We start from the raw sequence: 13699 nt of genomic DNA on the forward strand, positions 1-13699 counted from the left end.
ACAATCTCCTACGGGTTTCAATGTTTTTCTCGTTTTTATATACGAAATTTGCAGGCATTGACAAACAGTTCTCGCAGGAACTTCCATAAGTGATAGAAAAATATCTTTGAAGTTTCGTAAAATCCATTCAATACTTATAAAGTTCGCAATCAATAATTTTGTTTCTCGAAAAATGACGATTATTGGGATTTTAACCCTTATGTTATTTTCATAATGGCAACGTTGCAACGACGCGCTTTTTGAAACCGGAGACTACGTTTTCCGATGGACGCAACTTACACTAGGAACTTTCAATAAAATGTGAAAGACGGGTTAGAAAATATTGATGTAATTGATAAAAACTTGTTTTTTTAGACGTTTCTGCCATTTTTTAATTTTACCGAACGTTTGAACACTGATCATGACACGAACGCGCGTGAAAAATTCTGTCAATAACAGCTCTACAGACAGTACAAGTTACGAGGTCGCGGCGTTGCCAAACTCACTGGACCGAGTACGCCAGTCGCAATAACTTTTCTTTTGACTATCTCGGAATCAGGTGAACTTCCTTAAACGCAGTGCCACGAAAGATTGGTGAGTATCCAATGCATCTTCGCATTATAATAATCTCGATATAAGGATAGTTTGTAAGGTTATTGAAAATGGAAGTGGAGTTGAGTGGATCAGGTTCTACGAACAGTCTGATGCTCAGGTAACCATGGAGAGGTCGTTTAGTTAATAAACGCGATTGGTACAAGTTCCACTGTGAGTGGAGCTCATGGAATTTTAGCTTTAACTAAATTTGCCTTGTCGATTGATGCTAGAGATATATCGCGTGAACGCGCAGCATCGAAATAATCTCTTTGGGGAATGCGCCCCCGGCGTGAACTGCAGGCCTCGTTCGCTCCATCCCAGCTCGCCCTCCATCTCTTATATCCCATCGCTCCAAGCTCCTCTCTCGTGCTCTTCGAATTACCTTCCTCTATCATTCATCCCTCTCTTACTCCTCTTTTGCCCTCGCTTTTGCCTGCAATATTTTGTCCTTATCGTGTACTATTTCAAGAAAAATACGCCGAATGTCACGCTAGAAAATCGACCGCAGTGATGCCTTGGAAACTAGAAAAAAGCGGTAAAAATCGATCTAATCAAGAGCGATAAGAGCGTGCTCGTTGTGCGACTCAGCCAATCTCCCGAAATGTGGCGAAATGTGTGTTCTCGATGTGGCGAGTACTCGGTCAGAGGTCGCTTAGCCATGCACACACGTATTCGCGTCGATTGCTGAACCGAATGCAGTTTTCGTTAGTTTTTCAAAGTTTTTACCAACCGATGAACTCGTGAAAAGCTTCAAGAGCAGCGCATGCAGTTTTTTATTCGACAGTTTCGGAAGTATTCAAGTCCACAAAGAGATGCTAAAATTCATTGAAAGTTTCGAATTTGTCATCTAATGAAATCAATGGCTAGTGAAGACGTTCCCGTGCTCTTTGATTTCGGGCACTTTCTCGTTTATTTCTCGCGCCTCCGGTGCCCACTTTCTGCTCTCTTCCGCTCGACTCTTTTTTCCGCTCTATTGTCTCGTTATTTCGATCTCTTACTCTCGGTGCTGCCTCAGCTTCTTTTTCTTCCCCTATTTTTCTCGGTTCTGGTATATCAGCCCCGCGCGGACCGATTGATTATTCGATTTACTTTGTAATCGAGATGTATATCGCGCCTCGTATACAAGACGAGCGAGTATCGAGGAAGAAATGAGGAGCTGAAATTCACTTGGAATGAATCGGGGCTCCGAAGCCGGAGGCTAATTCAAATCATCGGATCCCTTCCCTGCTGGCGGAGCTTCAAAGAAACCGGTTACGTATAGCGGAGTGCAAATAGGCCTCCCGGTGATAAAAACCCTCGAATTTCATTAGCATCCCTGCGTATCCGCTTCTGTTGTTTGCCGGACGAGCGTGGACGAATCGCCGGCAAATCAAATTTGCATACTTACCATTGTTGAACAACATCGGAACAAATGACGAACGCATTCGTTCCCAGCGGACAATGAATTTTTCACGTACTTACGAAATTCATATGCACGCCCGAATATCCATTTCCATACATCAACGTAATTGCGTTCCTGGATAAATAAATCCCGAAATTCATGAGGTGCAATCGAAGGTGAGAACGCGCATCAAAATGTTTTTTCAATTAATCAAGTGGATTCATCGAGCTCGGATAGAGTGAGCCAGGCGTGTAATAATATTGCAGCCGGGATAGTGCATCTCTCAATTCGCAAGCGCGATATCGTTCGCTCGAATCATCGCGAGTGCGCACTCTCACCTGTGGATGTGCACGCGAGGCATGCATGCAACTGCATGGCTAAATCGCGTGCCGCAACTCCTTCGGAGTAACTTCTTGTACGAATATATAGATGGAGATGGACGACTGCGGGAGGAACATGTTGAATATCGTGAATGCGTATGAGAACAGACATCCGGTGTTTGTGCTCCTCGAGTCTGGAGGGGATCGAGCGTTTTAACTAAAAGACCGTAAACCTCGCTCCTTGACCCTTTCCCTATCATTTTCCTCTTTATCCCTGTGTCTGTCTGTACGCCGAGCTCTGTTCCAACCGTCCCGAATGAGTTCCTACGCTTTTCGCGTTTGATCGTGTTATTGGAGCGGCAAAATCGACTAATGAGCCATTTCGACATCGCTCATTAGATCGATGATAATAAGGTCGAAAATAAATTATAATCTCACGAGAAATTCGTTCTGCTATCGACAAATGAAACTGTTATTGAGCTCTAATAATTCAAGACAAATGAAGCCGGGGGTGGAATATTGAATGACATTTTTCTATCACGACTCCCCCGCGGAAAAACAATTTATGCAAAGTTCGTTGAAACTCCGAGCCGGAGACTCGGGAATAAAAGTTTTAATTGGTCAAATCGAAGTTTTCTTCGTCTAGATAGAATTCGTGTAAAAATATGTAAGCGTGATGGAGGGTTAGAGACCGAGCGCTGCTTGGGAGGAACATTATTTTTTGCAGAATAATCGCGTCCCCTCCAGCAGTTGCTTTCGCGTGAGCTCGATGCGGTGAAAAAAATCATTTTCAATTGGATCGCACCGTAGCGAGAATATCGAACAAACGCGATGCCAGCGTCGATATTTTCCAAAAGAAGTGAAACTCACCGGCAGCGAGGACAGCAACCGTCAGCAGCAACAGGAGCCGAAGCGTGGAACGCAATACGCTCGTGTCTGCCATACCGTATGGGTGACTGCACCGGCCCACGTATTCCAAGTGCGAAAAATTTTCCTTTTTTAAATCCTTTTCTGCTCGAGTCACTTCATCGCGAGTTTCGACACATCGCCAAGCACGCTAATTGAACGAATAGGAAGGACAAAACAAGCACGAGCAACGTCGCGGAGCGTTGGACTTCATGAATGTCGCCGAGTTAAAACCACGCTTTCAAGAGGAAACAAAAAACAACGAAAAGCTTGGAACAACGTGAAAAATGAGAATAAACTTCACTGCGATTAACCCGATTCAAGAAACAATAACTTCAATCATTTCAATTCATTCGTCATGTGTCATAAAAGCTACCAATCGAACGTGCTACCATCCGCTCATTCCCGGCTGATCGACCGGACAATTTTCTCTCCCCCTTTGCTCTCCGTTTCTTTCGGAAATGTTGAATGAAGACGCCGAAAATAACGGCACGTTCGGATAAAGCGACAAAACGCTTGGTGGTCCGACGCGTACTGTTGGTCGGGCGCGCGATCGCCTCTCAGCTTTGCGAACATCGCGGCGGGTTGACGCGCGTGCAAAAGGTGCTTTCGCAGCGCGCGCATATCTCGCATTTTCCACCCTCTTCTCAATGGGGTGTGTGGGCGGCACTCGGACCCTACTCGTCGTATTTATTATATACAAATGTACACCCTCACACAAACACACACACTCGCACATTCATTTGTTCAGTTTTATATAAATGCATTTATATACGCGTATATACATAGCCAAGGGCCACCCACGCAATATGTACAGGTAGATAATCATATACGTGGCATTATCCCCTGAGGGAAAGAGGAACACAGGAGCTTCTAGCGGCTCAACCACCTCCGCTCAGTTCTCCCGTGCCAACCACGTCGCTCTGCGGTTAATGCTCTGCTACTGGCGTTCATACATACATGCATCAACGAAACACCGGCAGCCACTCGTGAATGACTCGACGCAACCAAGAGGATTCTCCCTCATATGGACGATTATTTTCACAACAAAAAATATTATCTTATTACGCATTTTTCAAGGGAACCCTTGCTGCTGGCCAGATGAGAGAATTTTTTTATAGCTACGAGTGTAATGTAATTTTGGGTTTCGGGGAAAGCGGTAAATCTCGTTGTTTCTTTCATTTCAAATTTTATCGTTTTTATATTTTTCTCGTGCAGGGGGATCGCAGTAATTGGGAATTTGAGGAATAATTTTCTGGAATCGGGCTACGAAAAGTTGCAGGGGAGTCGCTTCAATATTATTTGAGTATTTTTGGAGCTTCTGTTTTTGTTTTTTTATTACGATGCAATGAAATATCCATTCGAGATCAGATTGAGAGAATTTTTTGAAAAATTATATGGATTGAAAATAAGATTTTCAAGCATCCACCAAAGTCTTGACCTTTGAACGCTCACTGTATACACTCGTTATGAGGGAACACGGCGACTTGTTTACCGTTCTTGCAGACGTTTTTGCGCGTTCAGAATCCTTTGAATTCGTAAAATGGTACAGCCGAGCTCGTCGTTTATTCGTCAGACCTGACGTTGCAGTTTGGAGGGTTCAGTTTTTCTACGGAGTTTCTAAAAAGGGTTTTTTTTTGTGCGCACTTTTTCATGGGTTTCATAACGCGTTCGATCGACGATGCGCGACCGCGAAGGGAATACGCGTCCCGTTAACGCACTTACGTCCCATGAATATTATTATTATCCTCGGATTATCCGTTAAATCATCGGAGCAAGTTATCCGCGATGAGAGCCTCTTTTCCATTTTTCTCTTCCCCTCGTTTCATATCCCCAAAGTCCAAACTTTACGTCTCTATCACGCAGAGGGGATTCGCGTTAATAAAAGTTCGGAAAATCTCTGACAAATATTCGTTGTATCAACGGCCGAGCATGGGAAATGGAGAGTCAGAAAATCGCTGCAAGTAACGTGAAAATATTGGCGCGAATCTATTCGCGTCTCCGGTCTAATTGGACGTACGTGACGCCGCATGGATATTGAATGAAATACGGATTTTTCGGAACGTCGAGCATGGGAACGTCAAAAAAATGTGGGAGGAGTAGAAATTTTGTGCAATTAGCGATTTCACGGGGGCGACGTCGTAGTGATCGTTCGCGCGAAGGCTAGCGAGAGATCTCGTGTCTCTGGCATCCCTCGTTGTGATGTAGTACGCAGAGATGTCTATAGTTATGGCAGCAAATGCACGAGAGGCGGCCGTTCAGAGACATTTGCGTAAATTTATCGTCGTAACGCAAACAGAGCGATCTCTCTCTCTCTCTCTCTCTCTCCCTCTGACCATATCATGGGCTGCTGAATCCTCGCTATTCAACGCAACCACACGTTGACATGATACCGCAGAGTTTCTATTATGATTGTCATTAACGTTCTGCGGTGGCCACACGTGTGTGCCCGCAGTCGAACAAATTTTGGCGACTCGAATGACCAGTTGAAAGCGTCGCAAGCTTCGTATAAAAGAATCGACGAGAAATCATCAATGGCAATCCCTCCGCATGCATCCTTCAAAAAAAATTCATTCCATCGCACGATAAATCGTCTCCGCACACTTGAGCTTTCGTTAATAAGGACCGACATCTGCCCACGCGTAATAAACTGGAGGAAAATATCCGGAGCGTAACTGGCCAGAATGACGGGGTATTTCATTCGATCTTGATTCTCGTGAGATGATATTCCGTATTCGAGCAAGGCCAGGGGAATTTTCAAAACATGGAAATCCACGAAGCAACGACGTTCCTCGTGGCCTGTCACTTCTGACGTCATTGCCAAAGAATTTTCATGTTTTTTCTAGCGCCCACCAAGTTTTTCTTACACGTCCGATTACTTCCTCGGATCCTCCTGCTCCAAAGAACTATAAAGAAACTTTTGATGTTCAGCCACCTTCGGAGGAACTCCGTGGTAAATGATGAAAATTCACTGGCTCGCAACAAGGCCTGTAATGAATTGAGGACAATGAGCGATAACCGTGTTGGCGGTGAGATTCGGTCAACGTTATCATCATGGATGTCAACGGACATTCTGATCCTACCATCGTCGCGCGATTATCACCTTCCGACAATACACAGCTGGTGGGTAATGTATTGTGGCTTATTCTCGGCCCTCTTGTGGGAAATTAGCCTCGCGTCTATAGCTACGAAATACATAGGTCATGCGTACTCCAATATCGATTCGGTGCACACGCAGTTAAGGAAATTCATGTCATCATTGGAATCACGAACAATTATGTTGCCTGTGGTTGACTCGGAATATCGATATTGATAATCGAGTGAGCAGGAGAAACTCCATTTCTATAATCCGAGCCAAGTACGTCTAGCCGTAAAATAAATCTCTATGAGAAATAATCAATCTCGAGCATTCCCCATTTGAAGTGATTAAACTTGTTATGGGGAAATTGAAAACACAGCGGTCCCAAGGACTCGCAACCTTTCGAAGGCTGCGGATGAAGATTTAAATCACTGTAAATGGCAAAACTCTCGGCTCGCGATACGAATCGAACCGATCGTGCAATCCCGATTTCTGAGAATCAACGAAAATTGGGCGTGCTGGATATCGAAGCAGCGATATTCTCTGTAAGTCGACTAAATAACTTTGTTAACTGAAGGTACTGCAACGGTAGTCATTGCTCGCTGTGGAAGCTCGTCAATCCAGAAGCGTGTCGAAGTGGTATGAGCAAATGCGAATCCGCCACCTCGCTCGTAACTTCAATGCCTCTCTCGCCTTATTCGTCCCTTTTCCTTCGTCACTCCTCTTCGTTTCTGTGTGCTTTTCCTGAGAACCTCGGATATTTCACAAAGCAGAGTCTGCGAGTATGAGCCACTCTGATTCGTGCACCGTGTGTGTGTCCGTATTTGTTTTCGAAGCGAATCGATCATCGAACTTCTGTAAATGCATGCCTCACGAAAATTAGTCCAAAGACCTCATCACCCAACTCGATTTCAATGAACAACCAAACATGTAGAGGTTATTTCAACCTCACTTCTGATACTCAGAAGCTGAGTCGCTGTTCAAAGTGGCATGATTCATGTCCTCCATTATTTTATACAATGAATTTCAAACTTTTAAACACTCACTTTCGCCAAAGTTCAATATTTTATTTTATATTCTATTAGGCTAGATATTTATGCATTGAATTTTCAACTCTCGAGTCGTGCACATTGAAAATTTATGAATGAAGTTAGCAAGCCATTTTCAAAATATATATTCGCAAAAGCAATGGAAATAATTAGAGTTTAATTACATTAGTAGCTGTCGAGTTCCGCCCGCATTTTCGGGTGTGAAAACGGCTGCTTTTTTACCACTGACAATTTGCATAGATTGACGATGAACTTATGTCCACTTGGAAAAGTCGATCGATAACGTGACTGTAATTTAAAGAAAATTTTATACGATCGCAAGATGAATTTGTTATCGTCACTAAAGTCCGGGGATGCCCTCGTGAGTAGTTGAAATATTAATATTTTCATTTTTCATCATAAGGGACTTTCTTCGAACGCTTTCTCAACGGTATACAATAAATATGTGCATTGTAAAACTTGAGAGTTGTAAGAGTTCACCTGTCCTGTGAGTCCTTTGCTTCATTAGTAAATGGCTCGCCGAACTTTAGCTCCTTCGAAGGGAAAGTTTCGCAGCAGCATCGTGAATAATGTGGCAATCCAACTTCTTTCATTTTCGCTCGATTATTTTTTCATCAACCGAACATAAACTGTTCGTGTTGAGCTATATTTTAACCGGACCCGATGTGAGAAGGCCCGGTGAAAAATACTTAAACTATCAGCAAAAAAAGGATTTTTGAAAGTATTCGCTACTCGATTATTCAACCCCGAAGACAATGATTCGTTCTTCAGCCACCCAAAGTGACTGCCACCCTCCGCAGGCACAAAATGTTAAGCCAAATATGATTACTCTGGCTTAAATAATCAGGAAATTTCAGCTATCTTCGTAGTATGCTAATTCCGGACTTATGTATCCGCTTGGTAAACTAATATTTTCATATTTGCTTAAGGGGTTGGTATCTAAGCTCTCGTATCATGTGCTCATGTGGCGTGGTCCTTTGCTTCGGTGTACGTGATGCATTGTGCGCCGGCTCTGCTCCTATTAGTGACTGACCGAATGCAATATGTTGCGACAGTGCGGTATGTGTCTGTTGTAGAAACGTGAGTAATTCCATTAAGGTATGGAGCTATAAAGCTGGGGGATGACACGAAGAGGTATAAACTTATCATCATCAGGCTGGGCATGATCGAGTTATTAAATTTTTATTATATTCATTAAGATCACGATGCTAATGTCACTGTCGCATTGCCGGAGTCAAGACTTTTGTGCAGCTAAAATTTTTTCGTTCTCTCTCGACTGTTTGTTCGTACTTATATTGCGATGCGATATTCTTCGCATCAGGGTTATTGAAACGGCGATGTAATTGTGTCGTATCCCACCGATACGAGGGTCCGAGTACCCTCGAACGATATGTCCGGATCTAGCGCTAGTTGTAGCTGAACTAAATCCCCGTGGGTTCAACAAGTGAATGATATTAAGCCTCGAACGTCAGATGGCCGTCAGGCCATGCTGCATAAACAGGAGGCGAGCGTTATTACGTTTGCGAATTAACATTAACGTCTGGTCATACGTAAATGATGTTTGTTTCACAGTATTCTCTGGGCACGCGAGTACTAATTGGAATCTAGAAAACACAGTGAGAGCACGAGCTCGAACAAAAACAATCGCATGACGCTGAACTTTCCAACGTTGGAGTCCAACGAAATGATCTAAAAAAGCCCTCAAATAATTCCAGTAAATCTCCAATTTACTTCCCTGCCGAATTTCCAATTCGTTATTTTTTAAGCCACATCGATAATTCGTTAAATAAAAAAATAATTACAATTATAAATCTTTTTTTCGTTCATTTCGTTGAACTCCAACGTTGCAAGCTTCAACTTCGTAACAATCGCCGCTTATTTAACGGTAGATAAAGAACTCGGTAAAGCGAAAACAACAAATAATAAACGGTCTTGTGTACGCTTTTTCACCTCGTCCCGAAAGCGAAAGGTTGGTGCATTAGAGTTTCGTCGTGGGTCGCTCTTACATTTACGTCAGACGAATATCCAAAAGGATAAAGAGCTTTTGTCGTCGGCTAAGAAACGCAATATGTACCGGTGACACATGCAATATATGTGAAGAAAGAAGAAAAAAGCTCAGAAAAGTTTGTCAACAAGGAAATAGGGGATGAAAATTTGAAATAAAACGTTTATACCCGACGGCAGTGCACCGAGGGGTTTATGGACGCTTCGTCATTTGTATACCTCTCTCCAATTCGCTTTTCCACCTTCTCATGCACACACACACACACACACACACACTTTCCACCCCTGTTTTTCCACTCTCTGTAGATATATCTTTGCGAGCACGTAAAGTATATAAATCTACCAATGGAAAAATAGTACCCATTTACGAGCAGGGCACACTTTTTTCTTTAGTGGACCTAGGACCGCCTCGCTGTACCGACCATCACACGATATATATTTATAGCCAGAATATGCCTATGTATAACCATAACGATCCGTCTACCTTTGACCTGGTCAGTCCCGGGCGTTAGCCAACAACTCTCCGCGCTATTATACACCAATATACTCTTCTCCTACATAAAATGTACGTCCAATGGTGAGGCTGATACTGCGTACGTACACCTTAACCCCATCCTCGTCGGTCATTCGTCGTTCGGCTATCGCCACCTTCGACTATTATAAACCCCCAAATCCATAAATAATAAGGAGGCTATCAAGCTCGGGACGTTTAATCACCTGACAAAGTCCCTTTCACTGAGCCTACGAGCCATAATTATCACTCTCGTCGACCATTTTTCATGGTCAATTATAGAACAAGTCGTAAAAATGGAGGATCTTATGGAATATTCAAAGGTTCCGTGCATTAAATCTCTCGGGGATTGGATCCTTCTGTGGAAACTTTTATTACTCCGGAGTCCAATTACTTGGCGGATTATTGTCGTATGGAGAATAATACCAATGGAAGTTGGTTTAAAGGGGAAAAGGACAGGGAGGAAAAATATCCAATATCTTTTTCACAAACGATTGTAACCTCGACACCAAATATTTGTCAGGTATCTCGCAGAGTGTTGAAACTTTGCACTACATGGAATCGAAGGATGTGGAATTCGAGAGGATCTCTCGAGGAATCAACCACTCACCTTTTGCCGCAAAAGCTTAGACTACACTCGCCCGTATACGCGCGCACACACATTCATACGATGAACTCTCGTTTCGATGTTCCCACGCGACATACCCGCGCGACTTTTCGCTTTTTTTATCCTCCGGAGACTTTCGTTGTCGCTTCAGACGCCAGCCGTCGCCATTTTCAAGCCTCACCCTAACTTTCGAACGGACAGCAAAATCCTCCTCATTCTGCTTTGCTTGCTTTTCATACAGCAGCTCGGCGGCGTCGCTCGTGGGAGGGAAGGAAAACCCTTCGAGCTATATGTCCCCACAGCGGTGAATGTACCAACGCTTGAGATCTCTTTGAAAAGCAGCGAAGCATCTGAACTTCGCACACACATATATCGGCGAGCTTACTATACATATTTTTTTCATTCAACGCGCGATCCAAGCGCTGAAAAACTTTTCAACAAGAAAAAAAGACAAAAGAGTACTGAAAAGAGCTTTCGGCGATGATGCTCGCCGTCTTTCTGATGCGCGAGAGCTCAAGGAGATACGGCCTTGAATATACAACGCATACCTGCGTTTTATCTACTGTCAGAAATACTGAGGACAATGAACGAACAAGACAAACCGTCGACGAACCTTTGAAACATATTTTCTCGAACCAAGCAGCCTGTATTTCGAGCTTCGCGTCTCATCGTGCATTATTAAATCCACCGCGGTGTTCCGAATTATTTTACTCCTTTTACGAATATAGCTCTGGAATGTTTTTCATTTTCAGGGTCGCACAAACGCCCTCGAAAACCCTGACCGGAATCCCTGCGGAGTGGACTGACCGCGGGATCACAAAACTTTCTTCCAACTGACTTTGCGAGTGGATTACCATTTTTTTTTCATCCGTCAAATATTTTATTCACTTCTATATGAAAGCTCGCGGATTCTAAACCGTTCGAAGCCATATAGCGATTTCATAGTCGGAATAGAAAAATAGAAGAGAAAGGCGAGCAGCGTCGTGAGTAACACGTGTTCGGTTGAGCATTGCGCAAAGAGGTTAAAAGGAAGGATAACGCGGCTGTGTATCGGGGGTATTCCCTGCTGGAACGAGCAGAAATTACGGTGGCCACAAAAATAGGCGAAACTCTCGTCCGTGGCTCGGAGTATACAATTAATGCGCGTTCAGAGGCGGCGCGCGGAACGTTCGAGTCGAAATAAAAAAAAGCGCCCGCGTACAAATTTTCATTTCGACATGAGAAAGGAGAAGCATAGAGCACACCTGGAATTTTCATACAAGCGACGATTACAGACTACCGAAAAAGCTTTCAACAACGAGCTTCAACCTTTTTCCTCGTTTTACTGGCCTCTTTTTACTGCTCAAAGTCAACCCCCCTTTGTTTTGACGTCGAAGGCAAACCCAGCCGCGGTTAATCCCTTCACGACGCTCTCAATCCTCCGTATTCATACACACAAATACCCACCCACTTAATGGCTATTGAAAAAACACAGAGCGGACCTCCAGTCTTATATTTTCTGGCCATTTCATTCCCTCGACATCCCGGTCCGAGCTTTGTGACCCTCGGAACACACCAACCGCCATCAAATCGTTCACAAATTCATCAAACTCAATCTATGAAAATCTGCGCCCAATAAATGACACGCTGTATTTATCGATCGATTACTGAATCGATTATTTGAGATCGCGACTGTATGAAACGTGCGTTGTTCAAATCTTCAAAAAATCTTTATTTCCCGATGACAAATATTCGATTTAAGGAAGTTCATCTGGTACCGAGATAGTCAAAAGAAAAATTATTGCGACTAGCGTACTCGGTCCAGTGAGTTTGGCAACGCCGCGACCTCGTAACTTGTACTGCCTGTAGAGCTGTTATTGACAGAATTTTTCACGCGCGTTCGTGTCATGATCAGTGTTCAAACGTTTGGCATAATTAAAACACGGCAGAAACGCCTAAAAAAACAAGTTTTTATCAATTACATCAATATTTTCTCACCCGTCTTTCATATTTTATTGGAAGTTCCTAGTGTCAGTTGCGTCCATCGGAAAACACAGTCTCCGGTTTCAAAAAGCGCGTGGTTGCAACGTTGCCATTATGAAAATAACATAAAGGTTAAACTCCCAATAATCGACATTTTTCGAGTAAAAAAATCATTAATTGCGAACTTTATAAGTATTGAATGGATTTTACGAAACTGTAGAGATATTTTTCTATCACTTTTCTGCAAGAACTGTTTGTCAATGCCTGCGAGTTTCGTATACAAAAGCAGGAAAATCAATGGAGAACGTGTTAATTTGGAGAATCCGTTTGAAATTTTTTCTCACGAACAAAGTGGGCCTTAAAATTTCGACAGAACATTTTTTTATTATTCATTACTGTACTCAAAGCTTTTAATCGAAATCTCTTTGTTAATTCGATTATTAGATGAACTTCTTTAAGGGTGAGCACATTCATAAAAGTAATTTGAAAAAAATGTCAGGCCTGAGCAAATAGCCTTAACCCAACATTGGACATCGTGTCCTACGCTATAGCGAATTATATGCTCGAATGAGAATGTCCTCTACAATACGAATGAGAGCACGTAATTACGCGTTCGTTGTACTCCCGATTACGTGAGTGACGTCTCGTTAGTTCCCTCACGTGCGTTCAGCACGTGACTGCAACCGATCAGAGTGAGAATCAAATATCTACTATTTCGTAAGCATTGAATGAAAGTTCTCTCGGTTTCCAGACTGTTTTCGAAAGCTTTCGAAGAAACGAAAAGCATCAATCTCATGAATTACTCGCCCTATAAAAGTCATACACGGAGAGATTCCTAAAGCGAATTCTAAACGAGATGAAATTTCGATGGAATCCGCATGATAGCGATGCAACGTTTGAGCTTTTATGCGACACCAACAACGCAACATGCAAATATGGTTTTCACGCTGGTTTCAAAATTGTCCAATGATAAGTCATATTTAGAATCGAAATTCCAAAGATAATTATACAAACGTTGAAAAATTCTTCACTACTTTTTATTCACCGAATTATATTAAAATAAAAAAAGAAAATCTCAAATTGTGAAAAAATGGAAACAGGAATGCCGAAACACTTTTTTTTCCTCAATTCCATGGATTCGAATCCGACTCGCTAGTCGAACGATTGGAAAGTTGTTGAACGAGTTCGTTAACTGCACAAATCTTTAAAACAGAGAAGCAAAGAATGGCAACGTTTGTTACAAAAGTTGAAAAAGTTTCACCACGTTCCGTCAGCGTCAATGCATCATACCGCGCGCAGGGTACGCG

At 42.9% G+C, this 13699-nt stretch overlaps 1 protein-coding gene across 2 annotated transcripts in view; it reads right to left on the reverse strand.

Moving 5' to 3' along the window:
• The window catches only part of LOC122410055 (uncharacterized), an 82365-nt gene extending 78666 nt beyond the window's left edge, over positions 1 to 3699 (reverse strand). For both annotated transcript variants that reach the window (XM_043418048.1, XM_043418047.1), the window contains exon 1: positions 3145 to 3699. In XM_043418048.1, coding sequence (XP_043273983.1) covers positions 3145 to 3217 — 73 coding nt within the window. In that variant the 5' untranslated portion in view covers positions 3218 to 3699. The remainder of the gene's footprint in view (positions 1 to 3144) is intronic.
• Positions 3700 to 13699: the final 10000 nt, after the last annotated feature.

This window comes from Venturia canescens, chromosome 4 (genome assembly GCF_019457755.1).
Source record: "Venturia canescens isolate UGA chromosome 4, ASM1945775v1, whole genome shotgun sequence".
NCBI classification, from domain to species: Eukaryota; Metazoa; Arthropoda; class Insecta; order Hymenoptera; family Ichneumonidae; genus Venturia; species Venturia canescens.